The 23,880-nt window shown below is 37.6% G+C and overlaps 3 protein-coding genes and 1 long non-coding RNA gene across 6 annotated transcripts; 3 read left to right on the top strand and 1 right to left on the bottom strand.

Moving 5' to 3' along the window:
• The first annotated feature begins 4,892 nt into the window (after nucleotides 1-4,892).
• LOC125573119 lies at nucleotides 4,893-7,006 on the top strand. The gene is made up of 2 exons (XR_007313965.1): nucleotides 4,893-5,001; nucleotides 6,774-7,006. It is a non-coding gene; the product is annotated as an uncharacterized LOC125573119 (long non-coding RNA).
• Nucleotides 7,007-9,439: 2,433 nt separating this feature from the next.
• LOC5517714 lies at nucleotides 9,440-18,912 on the bottom strand. Of its 2 annotated transcripts, none has more exons than XM_001637726.3 (9): nucleotides 18,773-18,912; nucleotides 18,562-18,584; nucleotides 17,027-18,167; nucleotides 15,637-16,184; nucleotides 15,331-15,471; nucleotides 14,876-15,037; nucleotides 13,025-13,091; nucleotides 11,972-12,307; nucleotides 9,440-9,495 (listed from the first exon to the last, which is right to left on the bottom strand). In XM_001637726.3, exons 2-8 carry the CDS (start codon nucleotides 18,571-18,573, stop codon nucleotides 12,006-12,008), a joined length of 2,373 nt encoding a protein of 790 aa, XP_001637776.2. In that variant the 5' UTR covers nucleotides 18,574-18,584; nucleotides 18,773-18,912; the 3' UTR covers nucleotides 9,440-9,495; nucleotides 11,972-12,005. The 2 variants fall into 2 exon arrangements, with proteins under 2 accessions (XP_001637776.2, XP_048589859.1); XM_048733902.1 differs by having other exon boundaries at nucleotides 17,165-18,167.
• LOC116605532 lies at nucleotides 9,553-11,469 on the top strand. Its single transcript, XM_048733906.1, has 2 exons — nucleotides 9,553-10,307; nucleotides 10,540-11,469. The coding sequence occupies exons 1-2, from the start codon at nucleotides 9,911-9,913 to the stop codon at nucleotides 10,953-10,955; spliced, it is 813 nt and encodes a 270-aa protein (XP_048589863.1). The 5' UTR covers nucleotides 9,553-9,910; the 3' UTR covers nucleotides 10,956-11,469.
• Nucleotides 18,913-18,958: 46 nt separating the features above from the next.
• On the top strand, nucleotides 18,959-23,838 carry LOC5517729. Of its 2 annotated transcripts, none has more exons than XM_001637675.3 (8): nucleotides 18,959-19,038; nucleotides 19,629-19,697; nucleotides 20,239-20,319; nucleotides 20,713-20,852; nucleotides 21,111-21,293; nucleotides 22,065-22,238; nucleotides 22,387-22,417; nucleotides 22,515-23,838. In XM_001637675.3, the coding sequence occupies exons 1-8, from the start codon at nucleotides 18,981-18,983 to the stop codon at nucleotides 22,799-22,801; spliced, it is 1,023 nt and encodes a 340-aa protein (XP_001637725.3). In that variant the 5' UTR covers nucleotides 18,959-18,980; the 3' UTR covers nucleotides 22,802-23,838. The 2 variants fall into 2 exon arrangements, with proteins under 2 accessions (XP_001637725.3, XP_048589862.1); XM_048733905.1 differs by having other exon boundaries at nucleotides 19,011-19,038; nucleotides 19,629-19,658.
• The last annotated feature ends 42 nt before the right edge of the window (nucleotides 23,839-23,880 follow it).

The following is a 23,880-nucleotide window of genomic DNA, read 5'->3' as shown; positions in this document are numbered from 1 at the left end:
AAATACAAAGTACAAACTAGCAAAAGCAAAATACAAACTAGCAAAAGCAAAATACAAACTAGCAAAAGCAAAATACAAACTCGCAAATGCAAATTACAAACTCGCAAATACAAAGTACAAACTCGCAAATACAAAGTACAAACTAGCAAAAGCAAAATACAAACTCGCAAATGCAAAATACAAACTCGCAAATACAAAGTACAAACTAGCAAATACAAAGTACAAACTAGCAAATACAAAGTACAAACTAGCAAATACAAAGTACAAACTAGCAAATACAAAGTACAAACTAGCAAATACAAAGTACAAACTAGCAAATACAAAGTACAAACTAGCAAATACAAAGTACAAACTAGCAAATACAAAGTACAAAATCGCAAATGCAAAATACAAACTCGCAAAAGCAAAGTACAAACTCGCAAATGCAAAGTACAAACTAGCAAAAGCAAAATACAAACTCGCAAATACAAAGTACAAACTAGCAAATACAAAGTACAAACTAGCAAATACAAAGTACAAACTAGCAAATACAAAGTACAAACTAGCAAAAGCAAAATACAAAATCGCAAATACAAAGTACAAACTAGCAAATACAAAGTACAAACTAGCAAAAGCAAAATACAAACTAGCAAAAGCAAAATACAAAATCGCAAATGCAAATTACAAACTCGCAAATACAAAGTACAAACTCGCAAATACAAAGTACAAACTAGCAAATACAAAGTACAAACTAGCAAATACAAAGTACAAACTAGCAAATACAAAGTACAAACTAGCAAATGCAAAGTACAAACTCGCAAATACAAAGTACAAACTAGCAAAAGCAAAATACAAAATCGCAAATACAAAGTACAAACTAGCAAATACAAAGTACAAACTAGCAAAAGCAAAATACAAACTAGCAAAAGCAAAATACAAACTCGCAAATGCAAATTACAAACTCGCAAATACAAAGTACAAACTCGCAAATACAAAGTACAAACTCGCAAATACAAAGTACAAACTAGCAAATACAAAGTACAAACTAGCAAATACAAAGTACAAACTAGCAAAAGCAAAATACAAAATCGCAAATGCAAAATACAAACTAGCAAATACAAAGTACAAACTAGCAAAAGCAAAATACAAAATCGCAAATGCAAAGTACAAACTAGCAAAAGCAAAATACAAACTAGCAAAAGCAAAATACAAACTAGCAAAAGCAAAATACAAACTCGCAAATGCAAATTACAAACTCGCAAATACAAAGTACAAACTCGCAAATACAAAGTACAAACTCGCAAATGCAAAGTACAAACTAGCAAAAGCAAAATACAAACTCGCAAATGCAAAATACAAACTCGCAAATACAAAGTACAAACTAGCAAATACAAAGTACAAACTAGCAAATACAAAGTACAAACTAGCAAATACAAAGTACAAACTAGCAAATACAAAGTACAAACTAGCAAATACAAAGTACAAACTAGCAAATACAAAGTACAAACTAGCAAATACAAAGTACAAACTAGCAAATACAAAGTACAAACTAGCAAATACAAAGTACAAACTAGCAAATACAAAGTACAAACTAGCAAATACAAAGTACAAACTAGCAAATACAAAGTACAAACTAGCAAATACAAAGTACAAACTAGCAAATACAAAGTACAAACTAGCAAATACAAAGTACAAAATCGCAAATGCAAAATACAAACTCGCAAAAGCAAAGTACAAACTCGCAAATGCAAAGTACAAACTAGCAAAAGCAAAATACAAACTCGCAAATACAAAGTACAAACTCGCAAATACAAAGTACAAACTAGCAAATACAAAGTACAAACTAGCAAATACAAAGTACAAACTAGCAAAAGCAAAATACAAACTCGCAAATACAAAGTACAAACTAGCAAAAGCAAAATACAAAATCGCAAATACAAAGTACAAACTAGCAAATACAAAGTACAAACTAGCAAAAGCAAAATACAAACTAGCAAAAGCAAAATACAAAATCGCAAATGCAAATTACAAACTCGCAAATACAAAGTACAAACTCGCAAATACAAAGTACAAACTAGCAAATACAAAGTACAAACTAGCAAATACAAAGTACAAACTAGCAAATACAAAGTACAAACTAGCAAATGCAAAGTACAAACTCGCAAATACAAAGTACAAACTAGCAAAAGCAAAATACAAAATCGCAAATACAAAGTACAAACTAGCAAATACAAAGTACAAACTAGCAAAAGCAAAATACAAACTAGCAAAAGCAAAATACAAACTCGCAAATGCAAATTACAAACTCGCAAATACAAAGTACAAACTAGCAAATACAAAGTACAAACTAGCAAAAGCAAAATACAAACTCGCAAATGCAAAATACAAACTAGCAAATACAAAGTACAAACTAGCAAATACAAAGTACAAACTAGCAAAAGCAAAATACAAAATCGCAAATACAAAGTACAAACTAGCAAATACAAAGTACAAACTAGCAAAAGCAAAATACAAACTAGCAAAAGCAAAATACAAACTCGCAAATGCAAATTACAAACTCGCAAATACAAAGTACAAACTAGCAAATACAAAGTACAAACTAGCAAATACAAAGTACAAACTCGCAAATGCAAAGTACAAACTAGCAAATACAAAGTACAAACTAGCAAAAGCAAAATACAAAATCGCAAATTCAAAGTACAAACTAGCAAATACAAAGTACAAACTAGCAAAAGCAAAATACAAACTAGCAAAAGCAAAATACAAACTCGCAAATGCAAATTACAAACTCGCAAATACAAAGTACAAACTAGCAAATACAAAGTACAAACTAGCAAAAGCAAAATACAAAATCGCAAATACAAAGTACAAACTAGCAAATACAAAGTACAAACTAGCAAAAGCAAAATACAAACTAGCAAAAGCAAAATACAAACTCGCAAATGCAAATTACAAACTCGCAAATACAAAGTACAAACTAGCAAATACAAAGTACAAACTAGCAAAAGCAAAATACAAACTCGCAAATGCAAAATACAAACTAGCAAATACAAAGTACAAACTAGCAAATACAAAGTACAAACTAGCAAAAGCAAAATACAAAATCGCAAATACAAAGTACAAACTAGCAAATACAAAGTACAAACTAGCAAAAGCAAAATACAAACTAGCAAAAGCAAAATACAAACTCGCAAATGCAAATTACAAACTCGCAAATACAAAGTACAAACTAGCAAAAGCAAAATACAAACTAGCAAAAGCAAAATACAAACTCGCAAAAGCAAATTACAAACTCGCAAAAGCAAAATACAAACTCGCAAAAGCAAAATACAAAATCTTGCTGTTGTTTGCAAAACACGGAATTCCGAAACCGAATTGGGCAGTTGTCCTGCTGGGCTTCCGAGAGAAGACTATATTACTACCCTTGTCCCAGAGCCTCGAACGTCTCTCTTTTTCGTAGCCCAGCTTGCGACAAGGCTCTGGCCTCTCGAGGCGTTATTTCGATTTATCAGATTGTGAAACCAGTTTTAACATTTTGGTTTCCATGACCACGCGTCAATTGGCCAATCAGCGACCAAGTTCAGATTCTGAACCTAGCGTACGTCGAAATAACGCTTCGAGGGGCCAAAGCCTCGTCGCAAGCTCGGCCACTAAATGAAGACGTTCGAGGCTCTGGAACCAGGGTAGTATATTACTGACAGCAAGGCCTGCACTGCATGGTATCATAGATTGATATAATACTGTAGATTGTATATAAGGTACGTGAGGCATGTACGTCGAACCAAACATGTATGTACCTGTTGTTTTGGAAATGGGGGGGGGGGGGGGGGGGCTGAATAGGGGTATGTAAATCCGCCGATCCGCAACATTTTCGGGGCAAATCCGTGGATCCGCAGATATTTTTAGATCCGCATGGTTTGACAGATAAACAATAGCATCGATTGAAATTCATTTAAAATCCGAAATTCGACCGTCAAAGCAGTCAAAATCCGAAATCCGTGCCCAAATTGTCAACAGATCCGTGATCCGCTGTATTTCCAAAATCAAAATCCGTAATCCGTGCGAGCATTTGGGGCTGAATCCTCCGATCCGCGAACCCATTCACTCCCCCCGAAATAGGACATGGAAGGAAGGAACCTATTGTTTTGGAAATAGGACATGGAAGGTACAACGTATGCCGAGTGTGGTTTATTATTAGATTCAAGTTCGAGTCGTCGATTCGAATCGAGTCGTATGTGGCGCGGCCTGATGACATACGTTGTATTATACTTGAACCTAATAAGATAAATATATTATGTAAATGAGAAAATAACTGCTTCAAATTCAAACAATTGCACGACATTTGTAAGAGCACTCTTTCACGCACATAAAAAAAACGGATCTCCCCCGGCCTACACTCGTTTTCAGTCTCACGTGCACCCTGTGACGTTTACGAGTCACAACTGTGTTCTGGTTGACGTCACTCATGACTTTTAAATTCTTCCAATTCTGCATCTGCTTTATATCGATCACAACCAAAACAACATCATCAAATAGGATCTTCTTCTTAGCTAATGTCACCGAGAAAATACCGATAAACTCAAAGCCAGCAATTTAATAAATATAGAATCGTTTCTTAGCTTTGCGTTGTTGTTGATTCATTAGCGCTATCTCATTAGTTAGCGGTCTAACGGCCACGGAAGCAAAAAATGGCTTCCGTTAACCAAAAACGAGTCGCGACTCGAAAACGAAAAACTGACAACGAAACACAAAATTTGCAGCTTCTTTATTTTTTAAAGCGAACGCTCGCTATTCCCGTGTTCTTTTGTTCTGAGACAATAATGAAAACTTATCATTCATTAGCAAGTGCAAATTCCACAAAAGTATAAAATTAATTACTTTTAAAAAAGCACTTGAAATAAGCTTTGTTCGGACACGCACCAGTTATTAAATTGATTCGGCTCAAGTTCGGTTCGACGATGCCCTAATTCTTACCGAGAGGAAAAGCCACTGTCTTGCTTCCCGAGAAAGGTGAAACGAGAGGTACTTTGTCAAAATATCGATAACTTTTAATAAGTAACAACCCCATAGCCCAATTGATTTGTTTCGGGAGGTTTTTGGTAAAACCTTAACAAAACACTTAAAAAATTACCCGAATTTTTAGATGCATCAGCTTTGTGTCCATTGAACCCAAAACTGCTGTCACGCAGGGATAAGTCACACATGTAGTGAAGACATATTTAGCATATAGAAATTATATACTGATCGGCTGTCAGCTTATTGAAGTCCACGGAACAACTAAAAGCATTTTGTTTAGTTAACTTATCGCGTTTGACATGGAAATATAAAACGCTCGCATGGAAATTGCTTAGACAAGCAGTTCCTATTTTTAGTAGATTGACCTTTTGCTCGGGAAACTTATAGGCGTGCCGCATCCCTTTTCAAAGGTATTTGACAGTCGGGATTTGGCCACCAATTCTCGTTTCGCACTTCTCAACGAAGGAAGGAAAGTTAAGTCTGAGTTCACACAAGGTTTACCTAAGTAGGCTTTAGACCTAGCCGTCAGTAGAAATAGATTTTAGTACATTTTAAGATTTTGAGTGCAAAAATGATTGGAATCTTGTCAATCATTATATTCATGTGTGTATCTTGCCATGCGCACTAGCAGTGTAACAATTTAGTGTGTGACATCCGTAGTCAGTAGCAACATTGTAAACATCACGTAAGTCACGGTAGCCCAAGGGTAACCGACTGGCACACCCACGTAGGGAGGTCGTCCCTCGTACACCCATTAGTTAAGCCCTTATCCAAACAGTGCTAAAAGCCCTTTGGGATGTCAGTGACAGTTATTCAAAGGAGATGCCGTCTTAGTAGCATATAAATATGGGTGCGTACCGAAGCCCAACACACTCACACCAACACTCTCACTTAAGAACTTGAAGAGACACCTGCAAGACTCTCCCACTAACACTTAAGACACAAAGGACTTGAAGAGACTCACATGTGAAAATACTTGTAGACACCAGATCTTGTAAAGATTTTGTAACAGCGAACAAGTAAAAACCGGTACCTCCCCCAGCCAAGCGGGTCATAGTCGTTTTGTCACAAGTGGTCAGAGAGAGTCATAGCCGCTTGTTATATGTGGTTAGAGAACCCAAAAGTATAGCTGTTACACTGCTCTCCTCTGAAATTCTATTGTTACGCCAACAGAGCTAAGTTTATTGGCACAGCTTTGTGTATAATTCAAATTTGTTTTAGAACTCAAATAAAGGGCTTACAAATGATAGTGCAGTTGATCTAAACAAGGTATTTTCTGTTGTAATTAGTCACCATAGATATGATATACACTCTATTTTTTATAAGAACGTCTAATTTTCAGTTGAGGCTGAGTCCTTCTTATCTTTGGAGGAACGATGTTCTTAAATTTTAGTGTATATAAGAATATAATACCCAATAAATCATTAGGAAGAGAATTACACTAATGATCATTAGCAATAATAAGGTTGTTACTATGAGCACAATTTGATTCTGCATTTTAGGACGCATCAGGACTAAAAAATAAAATTTTTATTTTCTGCTATCTGAGCCTGGGCATGTTCTTAGTATGTTCTTAAAATTTGGTCAAATCTCAGGTTGGGCGTTCTTATAAAAAAAGGTTCTTATAAAAAAAAGTGTGAAATAGATGGGACGCAGATTATGTTGAGCACTCAGCGAGTGCAAATGACCCAAAAGAACGCAAATCTTGATGAATCTTCAGAGCTAAAAAAGAAAGAGCTTACAAACTAAACGTTATTCCCCTTTATTGTTTTTTTTAGGGCAAACAAAGCTGCGGGAAACGTGTTTAGAAAATATACAGAAAAACAAGAAGAGGAACAAGAACAAAAGGCATCGTTAGCCAACTGACCCCAAAAAACGCGAATCTTGATGATTCTTCAGCATACATAAAATATGACAATCTAGGGTTAGTTTGTTCAGTAACTGGTCTGTTGGCTACTATATTGCTACTGATAGTTGTCGTGCGATGTTGCTATTTCAACTATCGCTATCAGAAAGACGTGAAAAAAGCCATGGAGTTGGAAGAAAAGATGATTTCAAAGTTTGGAATGAGGGATTTCTATTACAGAAGTTGATGTAGCACGACACAAACACTGCAACAAGGACAACAAGACAGCTTGGTGTGGCTGGTGATTACACTTAGGTCATAGCTGAGGTCGAAAGGAATGGAGCGGATAGTGAATTGTTGAATTGATATTTGACAGGGGAAGTGGCTGGTAAAAAAAAAAAATATAGCTAGACGCAGGCCCTTAAAAAATCGAGGAAACAATGGGTGGCAGAAAAATCGCTACATCCATCGAGGAGGAAACACCCGAGCAGCAAAGCTGCCCGGGGAAAAAATAGAACAAAAAACATAAGCCCCCCCCCCCCTCCCCGTCAAATATCAAATGGTCTATCCATTACCGCTATAAATTAATGATGTCGTAGAAATAGCATTTATTAGAGGTCTGGTGATTACGCCCAAAGCAATGGTACACACTAAACAGACATATTCTATTGTCATAATCTTTTGGCAGTGAAGAAATTTGAAAAACAAAACATACAGTAAGGGGGGTCGAAGCAAAGGTCTCATAAAGGAGGGGCCGGATTCATTGTTCTATCGCCGATTTCCCTATATTGTCTTGTTATTTTTAAGCTAAATATCTGAAAATAGGGGTGCCGACTGACGAGACCCAGTCGTCCCACCCCTCCCTAGATCCGACCCTGTATGTCAGGGGACGACCTACCCTATTCTACAAGAATATATGTAATACTAAATTATCTTATTTCAAAAATTCAAGTAATAATAAAGAGCCTGGCGTCAAAAGTAATTTTGTCGTTTCAAAGCTTACAAAGCTTAATTTCATATTTTTTCAAAATATTGGAGGGGTCACGTGCCCCCAGTGCCGAACTCCCTGCCACGGCCCTGCGTACATGATTTTTTTTTCTGCACGAGTTCTGGACTGGCGTAATGGCGTAATGAGCTTTACACCTGTAACGTTGTCGTAGGAGACTTTACAAGGCAAGAAAGAGAACTAAAGGTTTGGGTTATTTCTGAGCTCCTTTTTGTTTTAATCTGTGTCGTCATACACCCCGAACTCCGGGTCCTATTACAATATGATTGTCTCAGCTTAATCACACAACTAATCACGCAATCAATGGGAGTAGTATTACAATTAACGTCACAACACCCACTCGTGTATTCAGATGCACATGATATTTATGTACACTCTTTTTTTTTTTATAAGAACGTCTAATTTTCAGTTGAGGCTGGGCCGTTCTTATTTTTGGGACATTTTAAGGCTGAATATGTTTTTAACGATGTTTTTAAATTTTGTTGTATATAAAGAATATAATACCCAATGAATTATTAGGAAGAGAATTACACTAATGATCAATAGCAATAATAAGCTTGTTAATATAAGCACAATTTGATTCTGCATTTTAGAACGCATCAGGACTAAAAAAGGAAATTTTTCTGCTATCTGCGTATCTCAGCCTCGGAATGTTCTTAGCATGTTCTTAAAATTTGGTGAAATCTCAGGCTGGACGTTCTTATAAAAAAGTTCTTATAAAAAAAAGAGTGTTATCTACGTCAAATCAAGATATCCCTTCGTTACTTGTTGTGGTTGTTGTTTCTTTTGATTTCGGGGGAACCTTCGTCGCGAGCGGAAGATCGATTTTCGCCACAGGCAGCCCAAGGCTACTGTCAGTGGTTTATAAAGGAATGTATGGGGGAATTTATATGTTTGCGAAAAAATACTTTATCGTGAAAAACACAACTTTAGACCATGTAATATTGTGTTTGAGTCTTCCTTTATTTCAATTTTGGCGATAGAATGTCAGTAGAGCGAGTTTAAACCCGCCACGAATTGTGATTCTCTCTGTATAAAAATAGGAAAGGCTGAGGACTCCATCGGCTAACGGGCCACCACACAACTACTTCGAGGACCGATAAAACTCGCAAAAATCAACCAGCCGCCAATCCGACCCAAAAACACAAAATATACCTTAGCTTTCAGAACAGAAAGGCGATTTCTCGCGCTACCGGAGCAGCTCATCCGATCAGGAAGGGTTCAAGCGCGCACATCAGGATTTACCCAGGATTTGCTGAGAGGGGTGGGGGGGTTTGGGGTGGGGGTGGGGATGTAGTCATTGTAGTCATATGGATAAAGATATAATTTGATATTCCTTCAATGAATGACCCACATTTTGGCGGCCAAGGGTGTCGGGGTGGGGGTTTGTGCGCGCACCCTACGCATCCCTTTTGTACGCACCTGCAACGTCATAAATATTTATGCAAAGGTTTCTCAGTCAAAAAAGTTATTGCAAAGTTTTATTTAGAGAAAACTTATAAACACGGTGATGTTTGTCCTGACAAGGTGATGACTTGTCCATTTTGGAGCTTGTGTTTTATGTGGGTTGCTCTGACTCATCTACACCAGCATGCAGCCCATGGTATCATTTAATAATTTGCTTAAAATGATGTCATACAAATAACATAAGGCGGGGGTCTACCTGAAACTCACTACAGACAACAAAAAAAAAATTTTTTCGATAAATATCATATTCAGCTATTCCTTTATCGATTCAATGTTGTCCTACAACTGTCCTGACTCTTTTTCGATAAGCCCGAGCGCTTTTAAAAAGTTGTGTCAAGTTTGAAGATCACGTTGCCATGGCAACGATTACTGTTTCTTTTGAATTCGGCGCATTTTTTCTACTCCAATGGGGCCCAATCGCTATACAAACCTCCTCAAATCTCTCTTGAAACAACTGTCCAGCGATTGACAGCAAAATACACAACTATTATGGGATATACATGTGCAAAATCCAGCAAAACTTCTAAACTTATCGAACCGCGATCCTTAAAGCTATATACAACTCATATCAACTCTTTAAAAGACCTTGAAAGATAATGGTGGGAGAAAAAGACTCATCTACGTACCGAAAGAAAAGAAAACGCGTGTTTTACGGCAAGCAAAAACAGGAGCTGAACCGCTCAGACAGAGATGAAAGCTCTCAAACAACTCGTGGCCTCGACGAAGAACCAGGACCCTCACACTCTCGATCGGCAGATTATACTCCAGATCACAGTGAACAAGCTCCAACAAGTGCTTCTAGAAAGAAGCTTAGCGACCATGGCTACAATGAAAGCTTTGACGGAGAGTTTTCTTCGGACGATCAAAGCCTTTCAGACTTTGACTCAGACCACGAGGATGAATCTGGTGATGATGCTGAAGCCTGCGAATATCGAGTCGTGGACTTGGGATGCCTCTCTTCATATCTTTCCGATGTTCATAGATGCGAAGAAGGTGAGTATTTTGAAAAATAACATCATATTGTTTTCGCTGATAAGCTCAATGTAGTGATTTAGTTTATATGATTGGTCTCAGATTTGGAAATTACTATATACACAGAATACGTGACCTTATGATTTCTTGAACTCAGTGGGACTGTAAGACTCATATTATAAGTAACAATTATTCTGTTTGAATCAATGGCTGATTCATTAGCTAGCGATTCTAAATGTTTGTTTTATTGCAGGTAAACTTGAAATAAAAGAAACTACTTCAGCAAGGGCAGGGCTGAAATTCTCTTTCGAGGTTAAGTGCAGTTCCTGTCATGAAACTGAAACTCTGACAACATCAAGTCAAATCCACCGAAGAGGCAAGTCTTTCGATGTCAACCGGCGAGTAGTGTACCACTCCCTGGAAAGTGGAAATGGATATGAGGGACTTGCTTCATTTTGCAGAGTCATGAATATGCCATGCGTTAGCAAAGCAGCATATTACAAACAATTGGACATAATTGTCAATGCTCAGGAAGAGGAGGGAAGACGTGAAATGTGTTCGGCCGCAAAAAGACTGCGTCAGAAGCTGATAGGAGATGATGGCAAGGAGTTTGAGCCACCGGTACCTCCAGTTACGACTCAGCAGACTGCTTACCTGAGGTTTTCCTAGAGGTACTGCGGCCAGTATACATGGGCTTGAGTGAGACTGATTTACTGAAGAGATGTGTTCGTGGAAAGACACAGAACCCTAACGAATGTATTAATTCGTTGGTTTGGGCCCGATGCCCAAAACACAAGCACCATGGCCCAAAGGTGGTGCGATTTGCAGCAGCATCTGCTGTCTGCCATTTTCATGGGGGGCTGCTAGTAGGGAGAAAGTGATGGAGAGTCTTTTGATCCCTGCTGGCAGCCATACAAAGCAGGGGTCCCTTCTTAAGGACAGAAAGCGGTTGCAGAAAGCAGACAGGCAAGTGTCTGAAAAGGCAAAGAAGAAAAGACAGGCCACCCAGATGCGCAGAGTATGTAGGGAGGAGGCTCTAAGGAGTGCTGAGGGTGTTACTTACGAGTCTGGAGCCTTTTAGCTAAAATATTTTCAAGAACATTGCTTATATGATAAGAAACAGCGTTTTTGTGATTATTGTCAACTTTAAAGGCATTTTCCCGAATTTTTGCTTTTCGGGCTTTAAGAAAAGATATCTCTTTAAGAATTTGTTCAATTGACCTCAAACTTTCAGAATTGATAGATATAACTGAGGTGATTAAAATGAGTTGAGGGATTTCCTCTTTAATTTTTTAAAAGAAAGTTATGTACTGATGAAGTCAATTTGCCTATTATGCTAATTTAAATGACTTCTATTGGCTTATTTTTTGGAATTCCAAAATTTCCTCAACTCATTTTAATTATTAGTGTTCTAGCAATAGTACAATGAAGAAAAATCGAAATTCCATTCAATCTGCAAGGAGTTATTTTTTCTTAAATAAAAACTCTCCTTACTCAGCATGTGTCTTTTTGAAAGCCTGGTATCAAATTACATTGTCATATAATAAAATCAGAATCGTCATCTCATAACCTTTCAAATGATATATGGTTTGCTATAGTTATGATGAAAACTTTGACAGTTTTTTTTTTTTTTTTTTTTTGCAACACCACTCAATTTGCTATGAGTTCAGGTAGACCCCCGCCTTTAACAATAACTTACTGCTATTTGTTAAGTTTAACCTAAACAGACTCTATCCCTCCACTATTTTTCATGAACTCCTCTATCATCCTTGCAGGCTCCTCGCAGCCAGGCGTGGCCATCAGTGCATCTCTGAACTCACTAACACTAAGTTCAGGCTTGAGCTGACTCATGGTTCTCAGGAGTTGGGAGACATGGCCATTGCTGTATTGGATTTGGTGTAGTTCTTCAGCTGAGAGGTCATCCTTCAGTTTGGTGGCTATCACAGGGCACAACTCTTGTGGTATTGCACCACAAATGTCACGAGTTGTACTGGGTGGAAGGCTGGCAAGTGGGATACAGGCTGCATGTCAATAGAGATGATTGTTAGATGAAAAAAAAAAAACATTTTGCATTAACAGAGTTTAATGTATAAACCCTACACATGTCAATAGAGGTGCTTGTTAGATGAAAAACACCTATGTAATGTATTTTCCCAATTAAAAAATGGTTGCACTCGGTGAATCACAACCCGCAGTTGTTCGCAGTGGTCATAAGCGAATAAGCATGAATAAATTTAAAATACAGTTTTGAAAAGTTGTAGAATTCTTGTTTATGTTCTAATGATCATTCACATGACTTTCAGATAAAAGGATTTAGCTGTGTATACACTACCCATGGACCACCACGGTTGACAACATAGATTCTCGTGTGCAATTTGAAATTGGTGTATGCCCTTATGTCAATAGAGATGCTTAGATGAAAAACATCCATTTTGCATTTAAACAGAGTATATGTACATATCCTGCATATCCTATGTCAATAGTATGTCATTGCTTGTTACACATACTTTTGACAAGTATATGTGCTGTTAGACAGTGATCACATCAGCTCTGTCAAAATGTTACTGAATCAACTAAACAGCTAAACTGGCAGAAGTGTGTCTAGCTTGTTTACTTTTAGAACTCTTTTTCATGTGCTTGTTTTTTCTTTGTTCCTGATCATGTATATATTTTTATAGTTCTGGGTGTTTTTTTTTTTGATACACTAAGCACATGATGGAAATAAAATATCAAATTACCTGGGGGAGTCTTTTCATCACTTGTTGGTGTTATTATATTCACGGTGCAAGGCTGACTCGTGAAAGGCTAAGGAGAAAATGTATAAAATGGTTCACATCTTGATGAGGCCAGCAGCAGGAACGTAAATACAAAGGCATGTAATGGAACAGTGCACACATTATCTACACACTTCTACCTGGTCACAGTACACAGATAACAATCAGCAGAGCTGTTGCAGGCCCAGATATATTGAGGGAGGGGAGGTGGGTTCGATATTGAAACATTAACCTCAGGCCCTCCTATGTTTCTATCAAGACAAGGGCCTGATACAAGTACTGTTCAAATCACATGTTCTCATGGCGTATTCCGGCATGGCTCCTGATTGGTCAAAGAAACAAAGGGCACTCGAATGGGACGCGCTGATTGGTTCAGCTATATATAGTACCCTAACCCGTCAACTGCTCGTTCTCAGAGTAATGGCCGACTCCAACAAGTGCTTTTGACCTTGCGTTAGCAGAATCAGAGAAATCATTTTCTATAACATAAAAAAATATATACTGTATTTTCCTCTTCTCATTTTCTTCGAAAAAATTCCACCTGATACTCAGGTTAGATAATCAAATGTCTTGCCCAGGCCGGTCATTGCGTGTGTTTATTTCTCATTGGTATCATTTTTCTGAAGAGAAGTTAGTCAAAGGCTAAAGGCGCTGGATGTCATAGAAGCTGCTTAATACTACGGACATCATTAGTAGTAGCTATCAAATTTTTAGACAGACCAGGCACCGAATATTCGAGAAATTTGTCTGTAAGAGCACAAAGAATGCTTGGGATTTTTTGCGGCACTTTCTGCTAGTTGTTGATCGAGAGAGCGTATCAAATAATGCCATTTGTGTTCAGAGGTTTGTCTATTTAGAGGAAAAAGCCTGTAGTAAATTGGTGATGTGAATATCCTGTAGTAATTTAGTGATCTGCTGTCATATACTTATAATTTGTGTGGATCTGCAGTCATATACTTAAATTGTAAATCACCTGAGCTGTGAACTTATCTTTGCATTTCAAAAAGCATAAAGTTTTCCTCACCAGGATTGTTCGTCGTTACTAAAATTATTACCCTTGCATATAACACTAATGTAGTTTTGTTTTACATAATGCTGTTTATAATGTGATTTGGGCATTTGATTGTGCCACCATGCAAGTCATTGGAAAATTGGCAGCCAACATATTTTGACAGTGGCCTAAAACGGGACGGCAGGCATCGCGTCTAGTATTTGTGTCAGGTGTACTTTTATTTTTTCTCTCCAACTTTTGAAAAATAAAATTGCCTGGTACTCAGGCTATGGAAACATTGGAGGCTAAGCCATGCCCCTACTTCTCAATTCCCTCAGTGTCCCACCCCCTTCTACAGCCCTAACCAGGTTCAGTAGAAGGCCGAGGAGACAAATGAAAAAACAGACAGCAGATATAGGTATTTTGAGTGTGCATCAAAGTTTGGGAAAAGGGTTAGCGTTGGGGCCAAGGTTTTGTAACGCTGACCCCGTTTAGTGCAAAGAACGACCAATTCTTGGAAAACTCAATACCCTTTGAACCTCAGAAGTCTCATAATTAAAAGGCTTAACAGCATTCTACTTGACAATTCATATGAATTTAAAATAATATTTAAAATTTGAATATGTTCAAGTCAGAGAGGCTTGAAAATATACTATAGCTTTAAATTATGTACTGTGTCATGGACAGAGAACATAAAAGCGCTTCCACATCCTGCGGCACGTCCCTGTATAGTGAAAATAGAGAGTATACACCCTAGGCCAAGTTCGCAGACAGATTTATCATCTTATATAATATGGACATTTCTGATTATGATAGAAAATTACCATGCGGATCGGCAAGTCAACAGGAACTTCTGCAGCCACTTGGTTGGTTGCTGCATGATAAACTTGGAATACAAAGTGTAGCTCCCTTGTGGAACTGTTCTCAGACAACAGCACTGCATTGAACTTGGGTATCTCAACAATGGAATTCAGCCATGACTGTCTCTGTTAGGAGATTAAAACAATTAGTAAAGTCAGCAAATCGAAAAAGCTCACACTGAATTTTATTCAATGAAATAGCTGCAGGATAATTTTGTTTTGCTGATGGGCTTGGTTGTTGATCTTGGCACTCAGATTAGAAAATGGTTTAGGAAGTCTTATCGCAAAATATTCCTATGGTAAATACTAAAAAAATAATTCTGGATTTCAATAATTTAAAAAAAAGTATGGAGAGCAAGAAATGTAAGATTATTGCAAAAGCTAAAACCTTTTACTGTCATTACTACTTTAATTGATACCTGAGGTTCAATGCTCTGTACTTTCCACCCCTCTGTGAGGTTTGCAATTTGAAGGCGTATCTCCCCGTTAGGGTCAGTGTGGAGGTGACATTTTTTCAAACACCCATACATCTCCTGGCCATGCTCATTTTCTCTCACCCTCTGTAATGATAAATACATATGTAGCAAAATTATATCTTTCTTTCCCATACGATAGACAGGATCCTGTCCTGATAAACTGCAGTGTAAAACTTCTAATTCCATATAATCTGTGTTGTAAGCAATGACAATAAATAATACAGGCATGTACTTCTAGCAGTGTAATACCTTGAGGGATGATTCACAGTCATCCAACAGATAACAGACCACATCTACTGGCTCATTCCCTGGGATGTGCCGTGCAGCAAACACTGCACAAACCATACGCTTCTTTGCAAGGCGCAGATTGACTGGTGAACCAACCACTGCATAGGCAACTCCAAGTTTGGTCACATTAAAAGAGACAGACAGCTCCCCACACTTTACACTCATAAGGTCATCTGTCCACTCAGGCCCAGCCTGGGTATCATAGCAAGTGAGAACTCGCAGTGACCACTGGTTGTCTGTCCCTAAGTCTGCAGTGTGTGGAATCTCAATTGTTATTGGCTCTTGCAGCTCTGCCCCATCTGGGCGAATCCTGATAGCAGGGCTAAGAAGTACTTCATGCTCATTCAGGGTAGGAAGTGAAGGTCTGTCATGATGAACACCTATCTTTATCTTGCCGTAAACCTCATTGTCGACACCCTCTCCGTAAAATTCATGGGGCAAATGGAGCTTCACACCTGCTGTAGGGAACCACAGGACGTTTCCCTCTCCTGTTACAAAACTTGGGTGATCTGGAACAAATGGAAAAGTCTGCATTAGTATATTAGCAAATTAGTTGCCACTTTAAAGCTCAATATAAACTTATTCATATCTAGTTGATTTTCTGTGTTATCTTCCATCAAATGATATCTCGGTTTATTCAAATTTGGATAGCAAGAAACTGTTAATATTGAGGTATTTGATGTGACTTTCAGAAAAGTGGCCATGCAGTATATAATGGATGGGCCTGATTGAGTCATTTGTGACATAGAATGAGAAGTCAATCAAAATACATGAGAAAATAGTCATAACAATATTGTGCATGGTCTATTCTTTTTATCGATATATAACATCTTTCTGTTGTTTGCTAAAGTATGTAGTGTAGTTTCTCCTGCAAAATTAACAACCTTTCTGTAGGTTGTGATGAACTGCGTGTGGAAATGCCTCTGCATGCGCAACACTTCCAAGAGGGTGTATTATGTTTTGGAAACCAACAAAATTATATTTTTATTTCAAAGGGCCAAGAAAATGACCAACAACTTTTAAAGAACTTTTGAAATTCAGATTTCAATGAAATTGAGAGATCTGTTTTTCAAAATATACCTTACATATGTTTCTTATTCCTTCATTGTTATAAAGCATGTTTCAGCATTTTGAAAATTATGCTAAAATCAAAATGTACCTAGCAGCACATTGTTCAGTTTATAAACAAAAATCGTAAATAATTTACATATTCATACAGAAGTATTTCAGAAAACAGGGCTGGAAAAAATATATAGAAAAAACACTATTGTCACTGAGGGCCTTCTAATAGCAACTTCAAACTTAACAGACTGCTGTACGTCATTATTTTTTTAAGTCTACCATTACTAACCTTGCAAAGGCTCGCAATGATAATCAGCAGTTGGGCAGAGCTCATTCTGACTGTGCTGTACCATCTGTTTATACCCAAATCTTCTGTCCCTCTTAACATAAAAGGCCACAAAAGCTAATAATATAACTAATATAACAACTGCTATTATTACCGCATAATACCACTTGAATGGCTTTGTTGCATAAAATCTGTTGTTTGTGTGTTTTGGGGAGCAGACACTGATGGATCGCTCAGTAAATGAGCATTGCTTTTTTGGTGGCATTCCTTGTGCTGTACACTCCTTTTCAATGACATCAATATCATCCCCACAGCAATAAGAGCACTGTCCGCATACAGCTGGGTGCACAGAAAAGTCTCTGTAGAACCCTGGCGAACAATCCCCACACAGAGTATCATGAGTGCTGTTACATGCTCTCTCCACCATTTGGCCAACAGCACATTTAGAGCAAGGCTTACAAGATGAGCTATCAATGCTTTCTGAAAAGCTCTTTCCTGGTGCGCACTTAACACAAGAATGATTTGCAGGATTTGTTAGCACAGAGCCGCATGGTGGGGAAAGCCCATGACCAACTTGACAAGTAGGGCATTCCTGGCATGTCTTTTTTAAGGTTTTGAGGTCCACAACTACATATTGTTTATTTGTGCATCGTGGTAAACATCGCCGACCTGTGTCATAAGTACAGAGTTTATATGATGACTGACCCTTAACTTTACAGCTCATTTTGATGTCATCTTTACCATCACCACAACACCAGGAACATGGCTGGCAATCCCTTGTTATGTCATCATAGTAAAAACCCTCTTCACAGTTACGGGTGTCGCATATGGAATTTTGAGTGGCATTGCACTTTTGTATAACCTTTTTATGCGGACACAAGCTACATGGCCGACAACTAGTCAGGTCATTGCTGGAAGAGTATGTTTCTCCATCTGTGCAAGGCACACAGCGAAACTTGTCCCCATAACTGATATGAGAGCCACACTCTGGCATAAGTCCATGGCCTTCAGCACAATTTGGACATTTCACACATGCTTCGTTTCCAACGATATCCTTTGTGATGTACTCATTCCATCTACACTTATTGGAACACAAGGCAAAATTGAGAAATGTTGGGAATACTAAAAGCCACAGCTGCATAACCTGTTTGAGATAAATAATAAACAGTATCACAAGTAACCTGTGCATTCGGTGAATGACTCTCTATAAAACTAGATGGGGGTGATCGAGCTATCTTTAAGGGGATGCTGCCATCGTGTTTAAATTTTTTCCGCTTCTGCTGTCCCTAAGAAGTTCCCAGTTAGTAGATCATCACACCCTAATCATCACACCCTAATAATAACAACTGGACATGAAAGAAGTTAGAAAACAGAAGTACTATCCCTTAGGGTTGAAATTGAGGAATTAAATTGAGGATTTGAAGGAAACACAGGAATCAAAGCTGGGAGGGAAAAACTGTAAATCCCATCTGGAGTAAGGCTAGTAAAATAATTAAGATCGAGATTGTATGCAAGCGAAGTACATTAGTTGTACTTACATAAAATGCCATTCTCGCAGCTCCTATAAAATCAAAAATATTTTGTTAGAATCTCAGCGCTTGGGAGTTAGTCTGTGACTATTTGTCTCTCGAAGCAGATTTGGATAATGACAATTACCCGAGCACCTACAATTCAAGCGAGACATGTCCGTGTTGACCGAATCTCGACAATATTGGCAAGTTTACAAGGTGAACCAAAGGAAAAACTCACCTTTAAGGCCCAAAACAAGTCAAGGGATAGTTAACCCCTCAATTCAGTACAAACTGGAATAAAATTCGACGATGGAATAGAATCAATAGGGTTGAACAATCAGGAATTTGCTGTAGAAGCACTCTCTACTCGTTTCTCCGTAACGCGTTGCGTGCACGGGGATTCCCCGACACGTGGTTTAAATCAACCAATAGGGACAGGAGAAGGCATGACAGCAAAATTACTTTCTGTTTCGTTTTTCAAACGTTCGAACATGGCGGAAAAAGGTGAGCTGTTTACCCTTGCTATTTCTCTTCACAGTAATACTAGAGGCCTTCAAGACTGACAATGCCATTAGCACATTTGTGAATTATATATCGAAGCCTGTGTCGTTTCATACACAGTACATGTACAAAATCATCCGGCGTGTACTTATCCGATCAGACCTTGATTGAGCTCGCGGAGCTCCATAGTACTACCCTTTTAACTAGCTATAATAGATATATTTAGCAAATGCGGACCTCTCAAATGCTTAAAGCTCTGACCAAACGAAAGTTTTGCTACTTGCGTTAACTTGTTTTTCGTCCGACCAGGATTTTAGTAAATCTGAATGGCCATAACAAGATTATGCAAGATCAGCTTGTATAGCTCATTGTTGTTCATGTTTTGTGGCTCACAGAAGCTTAATAAGCTTAAGTGGGTCATTTCTTATTGAGGAATCTTCAAATTCTATGCTTTCTCCATATGATTTCTATGACTGCCCACCCCTCCCCAGAGCCAATCCTGGGTACATGCCTAAATACCACCCTATTTTATTGCTGTCGTTTCTTGAAGCAATTCTCTACTCTTACATTTCTTGTTGTTGTTGTTTATGTAGAAATAAAAACAGACAATGGAAATTCTATTGGTATGAAGTCTTGCTTATCTGATGGTGTCCCTCCTATGAGTAAGCACAACTGTTTGGGTTATGTTGTGGTTTGAAATGCTTCTTGGTTTGAAATTGTTAAAACCAGTTTGAAAAAAATTCAAACCATGCCACATTTGTTGTGGTTTGAAATGCTTCTTGGTTTGAATTTTTTTCAAACTGGTTTTAACAATTTCAAACCAAGAAGCATTTCAAACCACAACAGTTACAATGCCACCCTATTTTATTGTTGTTGTTTCTTGAAGTCATTTTCTACTCTTACATTTCTTGTCCCTAGTGGACCCCCCTTAAGTAAGTACAACTGTTTGTGTTACAATGCGAGGCGCGTACACAAGGGGGTGCGCAGCATGCTCACGAACCCCCCACCCCCCCTTGGTGGCAAAAAATTGGGTCAATTCTCTTCCAATCTTCCAATTCTATGCTTTTTCAATATGATTCCTAAGACTTTGCATCCCCCCTCAGCCAATCCTGGGTACGCACCTGAATGCCACCCTATTTCATTGTTGTTGCTTATTGAAGCAATTTTCTTTTATTACATTTCTTGTTCTTGTTGTTTATGTAGATGAAAGAAGTTTAAATGAAGTTGAGTCTATTGGTATGAAGTCTTGTTCATCTGGTGGTGTCCCTACAAGACCTCCTATACGTAAGCACAACTGTTTGGGTTACAATACCAAAATATTTTATTGTTGTTGCTTCTTGAAGCGATTTTCTACTCTTATGAATAGGACACAGGTTTTAAAATTTTTTTTTTACATTGAAAAAAGGAAGATACCTTATTCTGCCTAATTTTTTTTCATGATTGAAAAAAATTTGTGAACTTAAATACTCAAGAAAAATAAAGCCTGCAAACTTTAATAATCTTGTGAAATTTAATGAATATAGAAAAATATTGAAGTGGAATCTGAAACATGCCATGTCTGGAAAGGAGACCTAACGACCAACAGCCCAGCGAAGTACTGAGAAAAGGGGTTAACTGCCTTAAGAGTACAGGTTCTTTTTCATACCATTTTTTTGTTTGTTTCCTTTTTCTTTACAGAGGAGTCAGAACCAGCTGCATTTAATGCGAAATCATCTGTAAAAACCAAAGGCATAATAAGGATGTATGATATATCTCAATACCCTTGGGATCGAGCTCAGATCTTGGTCAAATTTATACTGGCCGAAAAACATGAAGAGGTGAGCAAATATCATCACATTCACTATAACAGTGGGCACACCTGTCGCAGTTGGGGAGGGGTTGGGCTTAGTTTTAGACATGTTGGATTGGGGGACATTTTTTTTATAGAAGGCATAAACATTCCTCATATTTAGGAAAGTCAGTTTTTGAATTTCTAAAGGTGCTCAGATCTGTTAAAAAAGTTATTTATTTTTCTGGTATGCATACTTTTATGCTAAAATTTGCGATTGTCTTTATTTATTCACTATTTATTACAGATAAGTAGAGAGATAGAGCTGAATGAGGTTATCCAACATGGTTGTTGTACACCCAAGCAATTTAATACATTAGATGATAATGATGAGACCATTCAAGGGTATACAGTTACTATAGAGTTTGAAAGTTTCTGTAAGATTTGGATACAACCTACAGAAAGCCGTCTTAGGATTACCCCAAGCCAGGTATCTAAACCTTGTGTGTGTGTGTGTGTTTTGGGGGGATGGGTGTTGAAAGGGGGGAGGGGGGTAGAAAGGGAAAGGCGTCAATCCTTAACAGGGCTGGTGGACAGGGAGGGGCAGTGCTTACTCCCCTCAACTCCTCTGATTGGGTGATTTTTTTAGCATGAACGTGTGCTGTCTACATGAATACATTGGAAACTGGATTTTACGATATGCCTTGGGGGAAAAGTGTATTGTAAAATCAAGGTATTGTTGCAAAGAGGTCCTCAATTTTACAATATCAAGAAAAAAAACCATTAAAAATATTGTTGTAGCAAGTTTGGGTTAATTAGCAACTTTTACAAAATAATAATATTGTAAGTGTACTCTGTAAGACTGTAATCTGCATTCTATCAGTCTTAAGTCAAAATAATTGGATAACTGTACTGTACCTGTGTGGTGTCTTGAGATTTCCCCTCTTTGTTGCTAGAACAACCAGTAGTATTGTTGTATCGTTGGGCGAAATCCAAAAAAATGGACCTAATTTTTCCGGGTTGGGGGTGGGGAGGGTGTGAGTCTGATAACAATTTGACAACCCCCGCAAGAACAAAAAGGAATTTGTATGGCTTCGCAGTATTTCCATGGGATGTTTATTATTGGATTTTGCCACAAAAGAGTTTGACTTATAGATTTATGTTTTCCAAAGTGATCTAGAATGCCTTTTTTCATCTAATTTGTCAATGCCTTTTAGTTTTGTCTAAAAAAGCACCTTATATTGTTTTTTCTTGATTTCAGCCACAAATATTTACCAAAGAAGACTTATTGGTGAACTCACGTCTGGCAGAATGCAGCGTAAACTACATTGTAGAAGACGAAGAGATGGTTTTCAAATGTACACATGGAGAGCTGCTGAAATTACACATTGAGACTCATGAGAAGCAAAAAATCGTCAAGGAATTTAACCTATATGTAAGTATATTTTGATGTAAATTATTAATTCAAAAGAACAATCATACCCCAAAACTGGTAGCCAACTGCTCATGATCATAGTAAACATTGACAGAATATGTGTAAAGAATTAAATATTCATATCTATTTGATATTTGATTATTTTTAGATTAACAAGAATGTACACCCAAACACAGAAGGTACAAAAGTATTTGGTTCCTATCCATTCTTTTTTAAATTTAGAACAAAATAAATACCTAGTACTTGCTCATTAATATTATGTAATCTTTCTTCCAGTTTATAACTGCACGATGCCTTTGCGGGACAGACAGTTGTTACAACGGAACCACATATTTATCTTGGACAATGTTTCTGATTCATTTGAATTGTCTCGTAAGTTGTTCTCTGAAGGAATCTTATCATGTAACGACTTGGAAGATTTAGATGCTGTCAAAGAACGTAGAAAACAGATTGATAAACTGTTACAGATTATTCCAAGACGGGGAAACATCCTTAAAACATTCATAAAGGTTTTAAATGATATAAATCCAAGAGTAGCAACCCATCTGCTGGTGACCTCATGATATTTTGTGTATTTTCCCAAGAAAATGGTGTATTAGCATTTAGTTATTTATAGGATTAACACTAGTGATAATGCAATTGATAATGTAATAATTACATGACAAGTGATTGTTAAAGACAGTCTACAGTACAAATCGAAGTGAGCAGTTGTCTTGCCGAATTAGCCGAATTGCCGAATCTTGATGAACAAATGTCTTTCTTTCTTTATCAAGATAGAGGAATTTGAAAAGTCACAGAAATTTTCAAATTTGTCATGTTGTTTTCATAAGAAGATCAAAATTTTCGGACTAGAATATGTATAAACTGTATGAAAACCAGTGGTGACTGGCGAACCGCCTGCTACTATTTTCTGAGCCCCAGCTACTTATATATACTTGCTTAATTGATTTATTGGTTTAATAAAATACAATATTTTTTTCAATTAAAGCCGCATTGTCACCAGTTTACTTCTGGTCGATTACGTTACAATCTCCGATGATTTTTAACGAAAAACGTGAAAAATATTGAAAGCATAATGATTGATAATTTAGAGCGGATGGCCTGTTAAATATCTCGGATTCTAATAGATTCTTATGTCTTTTAACGGTTGAGGTTTCCGTCGAACCTCCTGACAGTGAACTGGTGACAATGCGGCTTTAAGGTTGCAACCGAGAATCTAAGTATTGTAACCCAAAGTGGGACATGGGTAGTGTATAAATGGCTGAATCCTGGTCTCTGAACGCCATGTTAAATGTTTAGAGGAACATAAACAAGAATGCTAAAGCTTTCTAAATCTGTGTTTGTTTCTATTTACACTTTTTTCCCATTTATTTGTTACCCATGAAGCTCTGCAGGTTATGACACATGGACTCTCCGAGTGCAACCATATTTAAAATACTAGGTGTAAACATTTAGTCTATTTGTGCCGACTCAAATACAAATGCTAAAACAGATGGAGTGATGCTTAGGTTTAAAGTAGTCCAAGTTTATTTGATGTTGAGTTTCTGTTGCACAAGTCATAACAAATATGGTGTTGGCACAACAACGGATTGATGTTGAATAAGTGTTATGCTCTTGTGCAGTACCGATAATAATTCAGGAA

This window comes from Nematostella vectensis, chromosome 10 (assembly GCF_932526225.1).
Source record: "Nematostella vectensis chromosome 10, jaNemVect1.1, whole genome shotgun sequence".
Lineage (NCBI taxonomy): Eukaryota > Metazoa > Cnidaria > Anthozoa > Actiniaria > Edwardsiidae > Nematostella > Nematostella vectensis.
This window is presented reverse-complemented; position numbering and strand designations above follow the sequence as displayed.

What these genes read in the sequence shown, in the direction of transcription:
- LOC116605532 (XM_048733906.1), top strand. Translation starts at nt 9,911, where the DNA reads ATGGTGGGAGAAAAAGACTCATCTACGTACCGAAAGAAAAGAAAACGC. An exon ending in TGTTCATAGATGCGAAGAAG is followed by an intron (nt 10,308 to 10,539) that starts GTGAGTATTTTG and finishes GTTTTATTGCAG; the next exon opens with GTAAACTTGAAATAAAAGAA.
- LOC5517714 (XM_001637726.3), bottom strand. An exon ending in TCATTGCGAGCCTTTGCAAG is followed by an intron (nt 16,185 to 17,026) that starts GTTAGTAATGGT and finishes CATTTGTTCCAG; the next exon opens with ATCACCCAAGTTTTGTAACA. An exon ending in TTGACTTGCCGATCCGCATG is followed by an intron (nt 13,092 to 14,875) that starts GTAATTTTCTAT and finishes TTTTCTCCTTAG; the next exon opens with CCTTTCACGAGTCAGCCTTG.
- LOC5517729 (XM_001637675.3), top strand. Translation starts at nt 18,981, where the DNA reads ATGACAGCAAAATTACTTTCTGTTTCGTTTTTCAAACGTTCGAACATG. An exon ending in CCCTACAAGACCTCCTATAC is followed by an intron (nt 20,320 to 20,712) that starts GTAAGCACAACT and finishes TTTTCTTTACAG; the next exon opens with AGGAGTCAGAACCAGCTGCA. An exon ending in TGTACACCCAAACACAGAAG is followed by an intron (nt 22,418 to 22,514) that starts GTACAAAAGTAT and finishes TCTTTCTTCCAG; the next exon opens with TTTATAACTGCACGATGCCT.